The sequence below is a fragment of the Somniosus microcephalus genome, chromosome 1 (assembly GCF_052327205.1).
Source record: "Somniosus microcephalus isolate GS21.2 chromosome 1, FLI_Smic_1.0, whole genome shotgun sequence".
In the NCBI taxonomy this organism is placed as follows: Eukaryota; Metazoa; Chordata; class Chondrichthyes; order Squaliformes; family Somniosidae; genus Somniosus; species Somniosus microcephalus.
In genome coordinates this window covers 336,514,789-336,529,048 of record NC_140987.1, presented here as the reverse complement: position 1 = coordinate 336,529,048, position 14,260 = coordinate 336,514,789, and the positions used below count along the sequence as shown (strand labels likewise).

General features: G+C 45.6%; 1 protein-coding gene across 1 annotated transcript in view; it reads left to right on the top strand.

Annotated features, from left to right (window-relative positions):
• Positions 1-14,260, top strand: part of LOC147124921 (sodium- and chloride-dependent neutral and basic amino acid transporter B(0+)-like) — a 93,408-nt gene that overhangs the window by 42,085 nt on the left and 37,063 nt on the right. Inside the window, exon 7 of the mRNA XM_085988530.1 lies at positions 6,806-7,034. Coding sequence (XP_085844656.1) covers positions 6,806-7,034 — 229 coding nt within the window. The remainder of the gene's footprint in view (positions 1-6,805; positions 7,035-14,260) is intronic.

Below are 14,260 nucleotides of genomic sequence, written 5' to 3'. Positions count from 1 at the left end.
AAAATTTCCTTCGTTTCCTGCCGTAATGTCTTCCAAGCTTCCTCTTCTTCTAACTTAGGTATTGCCTTGGGCTCTGGTATGACATAAGTTTCAACCTCTTTATTAAGTCCCATATTATCAAGTGACCAGGTTTTCTTTTCCTGTGGTCTTGTGGGTGTATATATTAGTGTCCTATCTGTGTAGGTATCTTTAGATCAAAACAAAAGTTTGGTTGGGGAATGGGACAAGTCAGATCTTGATATTCATATTTCTGTTCAGTTGTGGTGACACAAAAGGTCCCGTTGTTCCTTGGTGCTACCCTTGTCTGGTGTATCTCCCTTGGGTGTACCTCAAGGATGCAATTGGTGGTTTTTGTAAATCCGCACTCGGATGTGTCTCCCTCGGTGGGGGGGGGGTGTGCACGCCCATGTCCTTCCCTTGTGGAGGCACCCATCCATTACCACCCCCCTTATGGTTCCATTCTTCTGATTATTGTCTTCATCCCTTTCCCAAAGTGCCTTGGTGGGGACATCATGATATGTAACCCAACTTTCCCTTTGTATCTCTCCCATATTAATCACGTAGTATAGGGGCTGTCCCTCTTCTGGGAGTTGTGGGATGGCCAATACAAAGCCAATCACCTTCATCCATGGGGTCAGACAATTGCCTGCCCGGTATACTTGTCCTATTTTACGCCCATTACATAGGCTTTTATTTGTGTCAATCCAAGGTTCCAGATCCTCATTAGTAATCCAATCAGGGATCTGTCCATTATTTATTTGCCTCATGTTATGCTAAGCATTCGACAATAGTCATGAGCCATACATGGCACATACTAGTTCCTTATGGGTTTGGCAAGAAGCATTGTTAAGTCGATCAATAATTGTACTGATTGTTTCTGCATGGGGGGCTACTATCTCTTCCACCCCCAACAATTGCATTATTGTTTGTTTTCCTGCCAGTGCCAATTGCTGGCTATTTCCAGTGGCTTGTTTTAGTAACTTCTCTATTTTTGCTTGTAGTTCTTCTACTCCTTCGTTTACTCCTTCTATGTCCAAGCTATTAACTGTTGCTAACCCGGCCGCATACCCTGCTCTGGCCATTTCCAATATTCCCCGTTTCTTACGCCTTTGTAAGATAGATTTTCCCTGTGGACCCTCTAATTGTTTTACCCACAGGGAGTTCCATATTTGTTTTATATGATTGTTACACATCGCGGGCATCTCAAAAGTACTCATATTAATGGCAAGCTTAATAACTCTATGTGCCACACTATAATACGCCTCATCCTGTGTTTTCCTTATTACTAATCCCCCTCGACAACGGCAATACTTATGTTCATCCCTAGGATCAAGGCGAGGATGTTCCACCTCATTCCGGACGTCCAATGTTCCTGTAATTACAAAAAGGGGGGCTGGTCGTCACCAGCTAGTTAGAATTATTCTACTCTTATCCGTTCTATCAGTTCAAAATGCTGTACATCTGGTTCATTTCTTGTTCTGTGGCCCTGCCTCCAGACATACCTGAAGTTGCAAACTATGGCATATAACATTATCATCATACACAGCCCTATCATTGATATATGTAGTAACTCTCCTTCCCATTCTTTATACCTTCTAGCATACTCCTCACTCTCCTCAAAAGGATCAAATCATAATTTTCCTTCTATCACTGTGGGGAAATATTAACTTAACATTAAGAAACTTAAATGTAATAATGTCCAATATCTTTAAATTTTATTCAGTAATACTGAAGTTGTTGCTTGGTGAACTTAAACAGCTGTCAGTGGAAAGGGTTAACTCCTTTGCAGGCTTTTGAAGGTGGAACAAAACATTATTGCGTCACTTCACGTAACTTAAAAAAACATTCCTGATCAAAAAAGACAGTTGTGTTTTCACACTTTAACTAAACATGAACACTTGGGCTTCATTGGTCAGATTCCTTTTCTCAGCTGCCCGCTTAGCTGTCTCATCTGTCCATGCATTGCCCTGTTGGTGTTGGTCAGTAATCATCTTGTGTGCTTTAATTTATTATTGCGCACTCTTTGGGTAGGAGAGAGGCTCCTACTAATTCCTTGATTATATTCTCATGTCTTATGGGTCCTCCTCCTGATGTCATATATCCTCACCTACTCCAGGCTACCATGTAATCAGGCACACCCCCAAAGGCATGCCAACTATCTGTATATGTTTACACTTTTTCCTTTGGCTAACCTCAGGGCTTCGGTGAGAGCCACCAAGTCTGCTACCTGAGCTGATAGGCTTCCTTCTAGCCGACTTTCCCTTTTAACCTGTCCGTTGCCATTGTAATGGTCCTTATTGTGGTAGTTATAGATGTGAAATGGCCTATTCTGGTCTGGTAATTCCAGGGCAGGAGCACTTATGAGGGCTTGTTTCACTTTACAAAAGCTGTTTCATGTTTGGGGCCCCAGTCCACCAGCTCCTGGGATGGTTTCCCCCATTTTATCAAATCCTGTATAGGCTGGGCCATTTCTGCATATTCTGGGATACAGTTCTGGCAATAATGAAATAGCCCTAATACCTCCCCTCCCCTCTCTGGTGCGGTCCCTTCCTGCTATTTTCTCTAGCTGCTTGTAAGTACGGGACTGTGAGAAATCAAAGCAAACAGCCAGTGATTGCGTGCTGCTCCTCTTGGTCCTAATGACCCTGCCATCTGTCTTCGGGCATTTGTCCCTTCACTTGTGTTATTATGTATCCTATGTAGATTACTTTGTCCTTCCGTGCCTGTACCTTTCTAGGGTTTACCTTTAGTCCCACATTCTGTAGGGCTCCCAGTACCGTAGTCAATTAAATATTGTAGAGGGACCTGCCATTATTGAATGTTCTTGCGGAGTGGAGTTATCTTATTCAATTCGGACTACACCACTTTACACCAACCAGAATTTCACTGTGGTCACAATGAAGTCTGGTTTTAATAGGTTAATTTGCCTCATAACTCCAAGGTTAAATCTTAGACTGAAACTTAATCTTTTGTTAAACAAACTTTTTGTTGCTCTTCTCAGTTTTTACACACCAGCTTAACTTAAATTGTAGTAGTTTTTTTTCATTCTGGGGCACAATCTTATTCGCACATTCTTAAAACTTCCAAAATCCAAGACAAGACAAAAGGGTTAAATGCTTTTTTTTAACACAGAGAAGTGGGTGCAGCTAAAACACACAACAGACATTTTTTTTTAAAGGACAGACTTTCAGACAAAGGAATATTGTAACTTCTTAAACATTCATAGTCAGGAAAACATTCACACTTTAACACACAATTTCATACAACCTGAAATTCCAGCATATTTTTAAGGTTCCTTTCACTCAGCAAATCTTATGTTTTATGTGTCTCGGTACAGATACTAATAACTTCCATGTTGTTAAAGCTTTAAGTTTATTTTTTTTTCCTTTTTAAATCGGTGACTCAGCAGCTTTCCTTGGCTTTCCAAGTCCCTGTTTTTTTTTCTTCCTTTGCTGAGTTTTCAAATTGGTTTGCCTGCAAATTAGATATTTTTCCAACTTTATCTCTCCGTTCTGTTTCGATTCCTTACATTGTTTCTGGTAACAAGCTAAGATTACCATTCCCCTTTTCCCTCTTTATCTTTGGTTTGTCCCCTCCACCAAGCCCTTTGGCTCTCTGCGCTGTCTTCAGGATCCCATTCTTTCCTTTTCATTGATTCAATTAATTTTTTATTTTTACCTACCAGGAATCGGGTTATAAAATCCAAGTCCCCCCACAGTGGGGAATCCTCATTTCCATCTCCTTTTTTTTCATGATTCTAAATTCACTCGTCTCACTTTATATATCTCTTCTCAGATTTCCTTCTTTACTTCCTGTCAATCACTCTGTTTCGTTAAACGCACACATCAACCCTTTAGTCATGAGATTTTGATACTGTGGGGTTTGTATCTCCCTACGTCCTACTTGATCCTGGCCATCACATGGGACTATTGTCCTCTTAATTCCGGCTCAGGCTAGGTGTTTGGGACAGACCTCACCTTGTCCGATTTAACCTCTTTGTGACTATTAAGTTATTTCATTTACTCACGATTGTACAATCATTCATTCGTTTACTGAGGTTTTGCCGCCTCTCAGCTTAAGAGGATTTCCCGCCTCCCGGGTTAGGGGATTTGCCGTCCCTGCCGGCCTTTAACATTTTCTTCTGCCAGTAGGACTCGTCCTTCACCCAGCGTTAAAACAGCCTGTTTTAACTACTTCTTAAGAGCCGCACTTCGTGGGCCCACCGGGTTTCTAAACTCTTGCTTTCCGGTACCGCAGTCTGGCAGTTTTAACCGCCTTCAATTAAAGGTGTCTTTCTTTTTATAGTTCTATTTGTACGTCAATCTTACTTGACGTCTCGCCAGTGAATAACTTCTAATTTTACAGGTGGTCATTTAAACGTACTCACCCATCTTAGGTTATCATTGTCCGAGAGTTTTGTTCGGATCGCATATCCCATCCTCGTCGCCAATTGATATGCACCCCCACAGTGCGGACCAAGTGATATACAAGGTCGATGTCACCAGCTTGTGGGAAGAAAGACAGACCAAATAATTGAAGTCACAACAGTTTATTCAGGCCTGGGGAGAACCTCTCACATTGCTGTGTGAGTCCAACTCCACCGATATCCTAGCAACATTCACAATTATACAAAAATCAAACCCCTGCGCTAGGGGCGGGTGCAACGCTTATCAGCATATACAGAGTTATTGCTAAATGGCAATTACAAACCATGACATTTCATCCTTCCTGCCGCCTACAGATCACAGTTCTGTTATCAGTTGGTCCTGTCACCTGCTGTGACTGCGGGCCTCATCTTAATTACTTTACAACCGTCCATTTGCCTCTAGCCAGGCGGTTTGCTTGTTACATGTTTTCTTAAGTCATCGTTCAGTCTGTGCAAAGCACAGACTTTTGACCTTGTCTCGGGTTGCTTCTGCAAAGCAAGCACAATCTGATTAATCCCACCATACTTTGATGTAATGGAACCCTGTTGTGAGTTTGCGAACAAACAAATTCTTAGGTATGTTATCTTGTATATGTGCTGCCTCGCCTGGCCGAGAAGACATCCTCCCCAATCTTCCCACGAGTTGCTCTGCAGTTTAATTTCTCAGCATTTGAAGTCACTTAATCATGTTTTTAAAGCTTATCTGGGTAAATGCAATATACAGACAAATATATTATTTAACTCAGGGTATGAATTAACTCATTACATTATACATATTTAACATAAAAATTAAAGTATTACTTCAGGGGGGAGTGAGATGGTGGTCGGGGGGAGTGAGATGTTGGTCGGGGTGGGAGTGAGATGGTGGTCGGGGGGAGTGAGATGTTAGTCTGGGTGAGAGTGAGATGGTGGTCGGGGGCGGAGTGAGATGGTGGTCGGGGAGAGATGTTGGTCGGGGAGAGTGAGATGCTGGTCGCGGGGAGATGGTGGTCGGGGGGAGTGAGATGGTGGTCGGAGGGGAGTGAGATGGTGCTCGGGGGGAGTGAGATTGTGGTCGGGGGGAGTAGGTTGCTGGTCGGGGTTGAGTGAGATGGTGGTCGGGGGGAGAGGTGGTGGTCGGGGAGAGTGAGATGGTGGTCGGGGGGAGTGAGGTGGTGGTCAGGGGGAATGAGATGGTGGTTGGGGTTGAGTGAGATGGTGGTCAGGATTGAGTGAGATGGTGGTCGGACGGAGTGAGATGGTGGTTGGGGGGAATGAGATGGTGGTCGGGGGCGGCGTGAGATGGTGGTCGGGGGGAGTGAGATGATGGTCGGGGGGAGTGAGATGTTGGTCAGGGGGGAGTGAGAATGTGGTCGGCGGGAGATGGTGGTCGGGGGGAGTGAGATGGTGGTCAGGGGGAGTGAGATGTTGGTCGGGGGAGTGAGATGGTTGTCTGGGGGAGTGAGATGTTGCTCAGGGGAGTGAGATGGTGGTCGGGGGGAGATGGTGGTCGGGGGGAGTGAGATGGTGGTCGGTGGGAGTGAGATGGTGGTCGGGGGGAGTGAGATGGTGGACGGGGGGAGTGAGATGGTGGTCAGGGGAGTGAGATGGCGGTCGGGGGGGAGTGAAATGGTGGTCGGGCTGAGTGAGATGGTGGTCGGGGGGAGTGAGATGGTGGTCGGGGGGAGTGAGATGGTGGTCGGGGGGAGTGAGATGGTGGTCGGGAGGAGTGAGTTGGTGGTCGGGGGGAGTGAGTTGGTGGTCGGGGGGAGTGAGTTGGTGCTCGGGGGGAGTGAGTTGGTGGCCGGGGGGAGTGAGATGGTGGTCGGGGGGAGTGAGTTGGTGGTCAGGGGGAGTGAGTTGGTGGTCGGGGGGAGTGAGATGGTGGTCGGGGGGAGTGAGTTGGTGGTCGGGGGGAGTGAGTTGGTGGTCGGGAGGAGTGAGATGGTGGTTGGGGGGGCGATGGTGGTCGGGGGGAGTGAGATGGTGGTCGGGGGGAGTGAGATGGTGGTCGTGCGGGAGTGAGATGGTGGTCGGGGGGGAGTGAGATGATGGCCGGGGGGAGCGAGATGTTGGTCGGGGGGAGTGAGATGGTGGTCGGGGGGGAATGAGATGGTGGTCGGGGGGGAGTGAGATGCTGGTCGGCGGGAGTGAGATGGTGGTCGGGGGGGAATGAGATGGTGGTCCGGGGGGAGTGAGATGTTGGTCGGCGGGGAGTGAAATTGTGGTCAGGGGGAGGGAGATGGTGGTCGGGGGGAGTGAGATGCTGGTCGGACGGATCAGATGGTGGATGGGGGGAGAGTTGCCGATTTTGGAGCTGGAAACAGGTAAGCTTCCCACAGCTGAAAGAGTTGATGTAAAATCTCCCGGTGCTGACTAATTCTACCTTCTATTCACCAGGTCTGGAAAGATGCTGCAACACAAATTTTCTATTCTATTGCAGTGGGTTGGGGCAGTTTAATTACACTGTCATCCTACAACAAATTCCACAACGACTGCTACAGAGATACCATCATTGTCTGTGTTGTTAATTGTGCTACGAGTGTGTTTGCTGGATTTGCCATCTTCTCCGTCCTTGGACACATGGCTCATGTACAAGACAAGCCTGTTTCAGAGGTTGCACAGTCAGGTACACCAGAACTGGTAAAAATATCAACCAGTGTCTCACAGCTTTAACCATCTCTGAAATCAATCATCTGTTAGATCTGAAATTACACACAATTGTTCCAGATTACAGATACGGACAATCATCAATACTTGGATCCACAGCAGTAATTCTGGTGGGAAGTGATATTCAGACCCTAAAGTACCACACAATTAAATGGTGGTTGGATTACACTGGACAAGGGTTGGAGATGAATAATAGAGTCATAGAGTCATAGAGTTATACAGCACGGATAGAGGCCCTTCGGCCCATCGTGTCCGCGCCGGCCATCAAGCCCTGTCTAATCTAATCCCATATTCCAGCATTTGGTCCGTAGCCTTGTATGCTGTGGCATTTCAAGTGCTCATCCAAATGCTTCTTAAATGTTGCGAGGGTTCCTGCCTCCACAACCCTTTCAGGCAGTGAGTTCCAGACTCCAACCACCCTCTGGGTGAAAAAGTTCTTTCTCAAATCCCCTCTAAACCTCCCGCCCTTTACCTTGAATCTATGCCCCCTAGTTATTGACCCCTCTACTAAGGGAAAAAGCTCCTCAGCATCCATCCTATCTATGCCCCTCATAATTTTGTACACCTCAATCATGTCCCCCCTCCGCCTCCTCTGCTCCAAGGAAAACAAACCCAATCTGCCCAGTCTCTCTTCATAGCTGAAGCGCTCCAGCCCTGGTAACATCCTGGTGAACCTCCTCTGCACCCTCTCCAATGCGATCACATCCTTCCTGTAGTGTGGCGACCAGAACTGCACACAGTATTCCAGCTGTGGCCTAACCAGTGTTTTATACAGCTCCATCATAACCTCCTTGCTCTTATATTCAATGCCTCGGCTAATGAAGGCAAGTATCCCATATGCCTTTTTTACCACCTTATCCACCTGTTCCGCCGCCTTCAGGGATCTGTGTACTTGCACACCCAGATCCCTCTGACCCTCCGTCTTGCCTAGGGTCTTACCATTCATTGTGTATTCCCTTGCCTTGTTAGTCCCCCCAAAGTGCATCACCTCGCACTTTTCCGGGTTAAATTCCATTTGCCACTGTTCCGCCCATCTGACCAACCCATCTATATCGTCCTGCAGACTGAGGCTACCCTCCTCGCTATTTACCACCCTACCAATTTTTGTATCATCCGCGAACTTATGGATCATACCTTTTACATTCATATCCAAGTCATTAATGTAGACCACAAACAGCAAGGGACCCAGCACCAATCCCTGTGGTACCCCACTGGCCACAGGCTTCCAGTCACAAAAACAACCTTCGACCATCACCCTCTGCCTTCTGCCACTAAGCCAGTTTTGTATCCAATGTGCCAAGGCACCCTGGATTCCATGGGCTCTTACCTTCTTGACCAGTCTCCTGTGCGGGACTTTATCGAAGGCCTTACTGAAATCCATGTATACCACATCCAATGCGTTACCCTCATCCACACACCTAGTCACCCCCTCAAAAAATTCAATCAAATTAGTCAAACATGATCTTCCCTTGACAAAGCCATGTTGACTATCCCTGATTAATCCTTGCCTCTCCAAGTGGAGACAAATTTTGTCCCTCAGAATTTTTTCCAATAATTTTCCTACCACTGATGTTAGGCTCACTGGCCTGTAGTTCCCCGGTTTTTCCCTACTTCCCTTCTTGAATAATGGTACTACATTAGCGGTTCTCCAGTCCTCTGGCACATCCCCTGTGGCCAGAGAGGTCCTGAATATATGTGTTAGAGCCCCCGCAATCTCTTCCTTTGCCTCACACAGCAGCCTGGGATACATTTCATCCGGGCCTGGGGATTTATCCATTTTTAGGCCAGCTAAAACCGCCAATACCTCCTCCCTCTCAATGTTAATATGTTCGAGCATATCACAGTCCCCCCGCCCTATTTCTATGTCTACATCGTCCTTCTCCATAGTGAAAACAGATGCAAAAAATTCATTTAGAACCCCTCCTACATCTTCCGGCTCCACACACAGATTGCCACTTTTGTCCCTAATGGGCCCTATTTTTTCCCTAGTTATCCTCTTACCCTTAATATACTTATAAAACATCTTAGGATTTTCCTTTATTTTGCTCGCCAGTGTTATTTCATGGCCCCTCCTTGATCTCCTAATTTCTTTTTTAAGTATCCCCCTGCACTTTTTGTACTCCTCTAGGGCTTCCTCCGTCTTTAGCCTTTTGCATCTGCCAAAAGCCCTCCTTTTTTTCCTAATCCATTCTCGTATGTCCCCTGACATCCAAGGTTCCCTGTGGTTTTTGGAACCACCCTTGACCTTTACGGGAACATGTTGCCATTGTATGATCTCAATCTCCCTTCTGAAAGCCTCCCATTGCTCCGATGCGGATTTTCCTACAAGTAGCTGATCCCAGTCCATTTTGGCCAGATCCTGCCTTATCCTATTAAAATCGGCCTTCCCCCAATTTAGAACCTTTATTTCCGGCCCATCCATGTCCTTTTCCATGACCACCTTAAATCTTACCATATTATGGTCACTGTCACCAAAGTGCTCACCTACTAGCACTTTTTCCACTTGGCCAGCCACATTCCCTAGAATTAGGTCCAGTACCGCCCCCTCTCTTGTAGGACTTTCTACATGCTGGCTCAAAAAGCTCTCCTGGATGCACTTTAAGAATTCTACACCCTCTGAGCCTTTCACACTCTGACTATCCTAGTTAATATTGGGGAAGTTGAAATCCCCCATTATTATTACCCTATTATTTGCACATTTCTCTGAGATTTGCCTACATATCTGTTCCTCTATCTCCCCCTGACTGTTTGGAGGCCTATAGTACACTCCCAGCAAAGTGCTTGCCCCCTTTTTGTTTTTAAGCTCCACCCATATGGCCTCATTAGAGGAACCTGCTAATATATCATCCCTCCTTACTGCAGTAATTGACTCCTTAATTAATATTGCGACACCCCCTCCTCTTATACCTCCCCCTCTGTCTCGCCTGAAGATTCTGTACCCCGGAATATTGAGCTGCCAGTCTTGCCCCTCCCTCAACCATGTCTCCGTGATAGCAACAATATCATACTCCCATGTGTTTATCAACACCTTCAGTTTATCCACCTTATTTGCAAGACTCCTTGCATTAAAATAGATGCCATCCAGCCTTGCCCTTCTATGTTTGCCCTGTCTACCAAGCTGACTTGTTTTTTTCTCTATAATTGGCAGCACATCACCCCCTATTTCAGCTCCCCTCTGTATCCCATCCCCCTGCCAAGTTAGTTTAAACCCCCCCCAACAGTGCTAGCAAACCTCCCCGCAAGGATATTTGTCCAGCTCTGGTTCAGGTGCAACCCGTCCGACTTGTACAAGTCCCACCTTTCCCAGAAGCAGGCCCAGTGATCCAGGAAAGTAAAACCCTCCCCCCTACACCAACTCCTTAGCCACGCATTCATCTGCTCTATCCTCCCATTCCTATATTCACTAGCACGTGGCACTGGGAGTAATCCAGAGATTACAACCTTTGAGGTCCTGCTCTTTAATCTGTTACCTAGCTCCCTAAATTCTTGATGCAGGACCTCATCTCCCTTCCTTCCTATGTCGTTGGTCCCAATGTGGACCACGACCTCTGCCTGCTCACCCTCCCCCTTAAGAATGCCCTGCAGCCGCTCAGTGACATCCCTGACCCTGGCCCCAGGGAGGCAACAAACCATCCTGGAGTCACGTTTGCGGCCACAGAAACGCCTATCTGTTCCCCTTACGATAGAATCCCCTACCACTATTGCTCTCCCACTCTTTTTCCTCCCTTCCTGAGCAGCAGAAGCTTCCCTGGTGCCAGGAAGCTGGCTGCTGCTGCCTTCCCCTGGTAAGTCATCCCCCTCAACAGTATCCAACTTGGTATACTTGTTTGAAAGGGGGATGTCCGCAGGGGTTCCCTGCACTACCTGCCTGCCTTTGTTGCTCCGCCTGATGGTCACCCCCTGTGCAGCCCTACCCTGAGGCGTGAACAACTCGCTAAACATGCTATCCACGAGCCTCTCAGCATCGCGCATGCTCCAAAATTCATCCACCCGCAGCTCGAGCGCCGTAATGCGGTCTACAAGTAGCTGCAGCTGGATGCATTTCCCGCACACATGGTCGTCAGGGACACTGGCAGCGTCCCTGACTTCCCACATGGAGCAAGAGGAGCAGAACACGTGTCTGAACTCTCCTGCCATGACTTACTCCTTTAATTAATTAAACAATTTATTCAATACCCCAGTTACAGGTATACTCTAGGGCGCTTTATTTACCAACTGTCCCCACTACACCAGAGACCCTAGAAATTTAACACCACAGAAGTCAAGCTTGTATTGAAAAGAGAGAAATACTCACCAACCAATCACTTACCTGCTCCCTGGTGACGTCACACTCTGATTACTTTTTACCTCTCTCCCCGCTGCTGAGTTGGTAAGCCTCGCTGCTCTCCGGTTTTGAGCTGGAATGTCTGGAGACTTGTTTGTTGAAACTTTTCTCTTAAATGTGAGATAATCAAATAGAAACAGAACAGGATATCACAGAGCAATCAATTAACATTATCAGTACACAATGTAGAGACAATGTATATAATATAATTTATACATTATAAATATATATTGGGCTAATCTTGCTGTAGAAATAATGGCGTGATAACGATGAACGCCTTTATTAATGTGCAAATCGGGGAGCAATTTCAGGGAATTAAGAGATACGGTGTTAGCTCCGAATCACCAGAACTTGCTGGTCGATTTACACTGATCCATTGTGTACAAACATAACCTCACCCTTCACCTCCTTGTTATTTTTGAGAACTAGCTGGATTTGCACACTAATTGCCTGTTAAACTGGGCAACAGGTAATTAATTGTGGCAATTAAGAGCATAACTACCTTTTTAATGATGTGCTAATTGTTAATGCAATGTCAATCAAACTCTCCGGCCCAGACAGGGAATGATTTGAACTGTGCAGTAAGTAAATTCTTAGAGATTTCACAAATTTTAAACTTTTACATTGGCCCAGATATTCCGATCCCAACAGGTGGGTACGCGCTGTGTACCCACCCGTAGGGACATCGGAAATGCCGGTTTCAGGCATGCACAGTGCATGCGCTGAAAACCAGTATTTTTAATCTGTCAAGAATGGTCTTGACAGATCCTCCAGCTGCCCGAGAGAAAGGCCTCTGCGGGCGGATAGTTCCGCTTTTTGCAGACCCTCCGCCCGCAAAAAACCCTTACAATTCATATGCCTGTTAAGACAGGTGTAAGGCCTGCTTTTACCAGGATAAGAGTTCAAAAAGTAAAAAAAAAAAATTTCACTGATTTATCATTTAAAAATACTTTTAAAAAGGTAAGTTTATTTTTAGCCCCCTAAAAAACTTTAATTATTTTTTTCAAAAAAATAAATTTTTGTTTAAAATACTTAATTTATTTTAATTTCAAGTCATTTTTAAAATGTGATTTTTTTTTAAATTTATTTAAAATTTTACTATGTTTTTGGGGTGGTCTCCATTCATGCATTTGACAGGTATTCCTGTCAAATGCATGAACGGAGATTCCTTTCTGTGATTGGCTCCCCAAGGCCCACGTGATCCCAGGGACGCTGAGAACTACCTGCGCCCCTGGGATACGTGGGCCCTGTGCACTTTGTTTTCTGCCCTTGCAGCGCGTTCCTATGCAGAGCTAGACAGGTAGCTAACAACTTGATATCTTCCCATAAAAATCACAAGGCTTGACTTTTCTTGTAAACTTTACTGAAAGATTCTTATTGTGAAACTGAAATACAATACAGAAATGGAAGCACACATTAGTATACAAGCACATAACTGATATGCATACACAAACTTAGGTAAGCGTGAGCAACACAGTACATTTGGCATGTAACTTACCAAAACACGTGAAAACACAGCTTACTGTGAATATATATTTAGCAAACTGAAAGGCATTCTCTTACATTCACTTTAAATTAGCCCTGTACATAGTGCATCAAAATACAGCTACAAGTTAACCAGCTAGGTGCAGAGAGCGAGCAATTCACGGCTAGCTGTGTAAGGTTGCTTACAGAGAAAGGTTACAAACTAAACATTTTCTGCAAAATATAGTGTACACTAATCATCTATAACATTCTCAAGTACTTACAGACAAATAATGTCCAAGGCCGAAGCGTACAAGAAAATAACTTCCAAGACCATGTGTCGAGTTGCAGGTCTTGTGATGTACAGCAATTTACTTTACAGCACTTACTTTACCGCACTTTACTGCACTTGCTAGGTACCAAATATCCACTAGGTGGCGACACACAATGGGAATCAACCCAAATTAATTAAACCCCTGAATTAACTTGAAAACCAACATAAGTTCCTAAAGGAAGGCAGCACACTTTGGGTTTGGAAAGCCCCAGGAGCGGAAGCGTGTATGTCCCGGGCGCCCTCAGGTAAGGGCATAGATTTTTCCAGATCGCAGGCCTCCGCCCGTAGGCCATTATTTCTTTTCTTTCTGTCTTAATCCAAGCTTTCTTTCCCTTTCTGTCCCTGATTTGACTCTAATTTACTCTGTTTCCTTCTCAATCCTTAAATCTCATTGGTTAAGGAGTTCTCACTAATCACGGCGGTCCCAGATACCCTGTTGCCCTCGCCACACCGTTACCAGCTCGCACTTCCAGCAAGTTATAGCACAAAATAATTTAGGGCTGGAGAGCGCAGGAAAAAGTTTAATGAGCGCTTATGCTGGAAGACACCCCATCCCAGCAAGGCCCGGCCCAATATAATGCCAACGAATCACGTTATTATATCGTGATGGTGAATTACATTACCTCCTCATTCATGTTCTACTGTTCTGGTTGTGTTGTTCAAAACTTATCAGCTTTATTGATTGATGCTCTGCATTGCTTGGATATATTTAGCATTGACTCCAGTAATATTGTCACTGGCTCTGCCGGACTGAAAAGTGATGGAAGCTGACGTAAGAAAACTACTAGGCACTTGGTCTAAGCGTTAAACAAAGCTTTAATCAACTGTTTTACAACATGGAGGTCTAGTTGTGTCCTTCACCAGTTCCTGTTAAGAATCTCCTGCGCAAGCTGGGCCCGTGCCCGAGTATTTATACTCTCCCTGGACAGCGCCACCTGTAGACTGCTCAGTATTATTTCATAAGTCTTTCTTTCATGAATGACTGATTCATGTTAGAAGCTCTTCAAAATTTCCAGGGATAAATTTACCCTGTTTCCTGCTCCCAATCCAGCCGGCACCATCC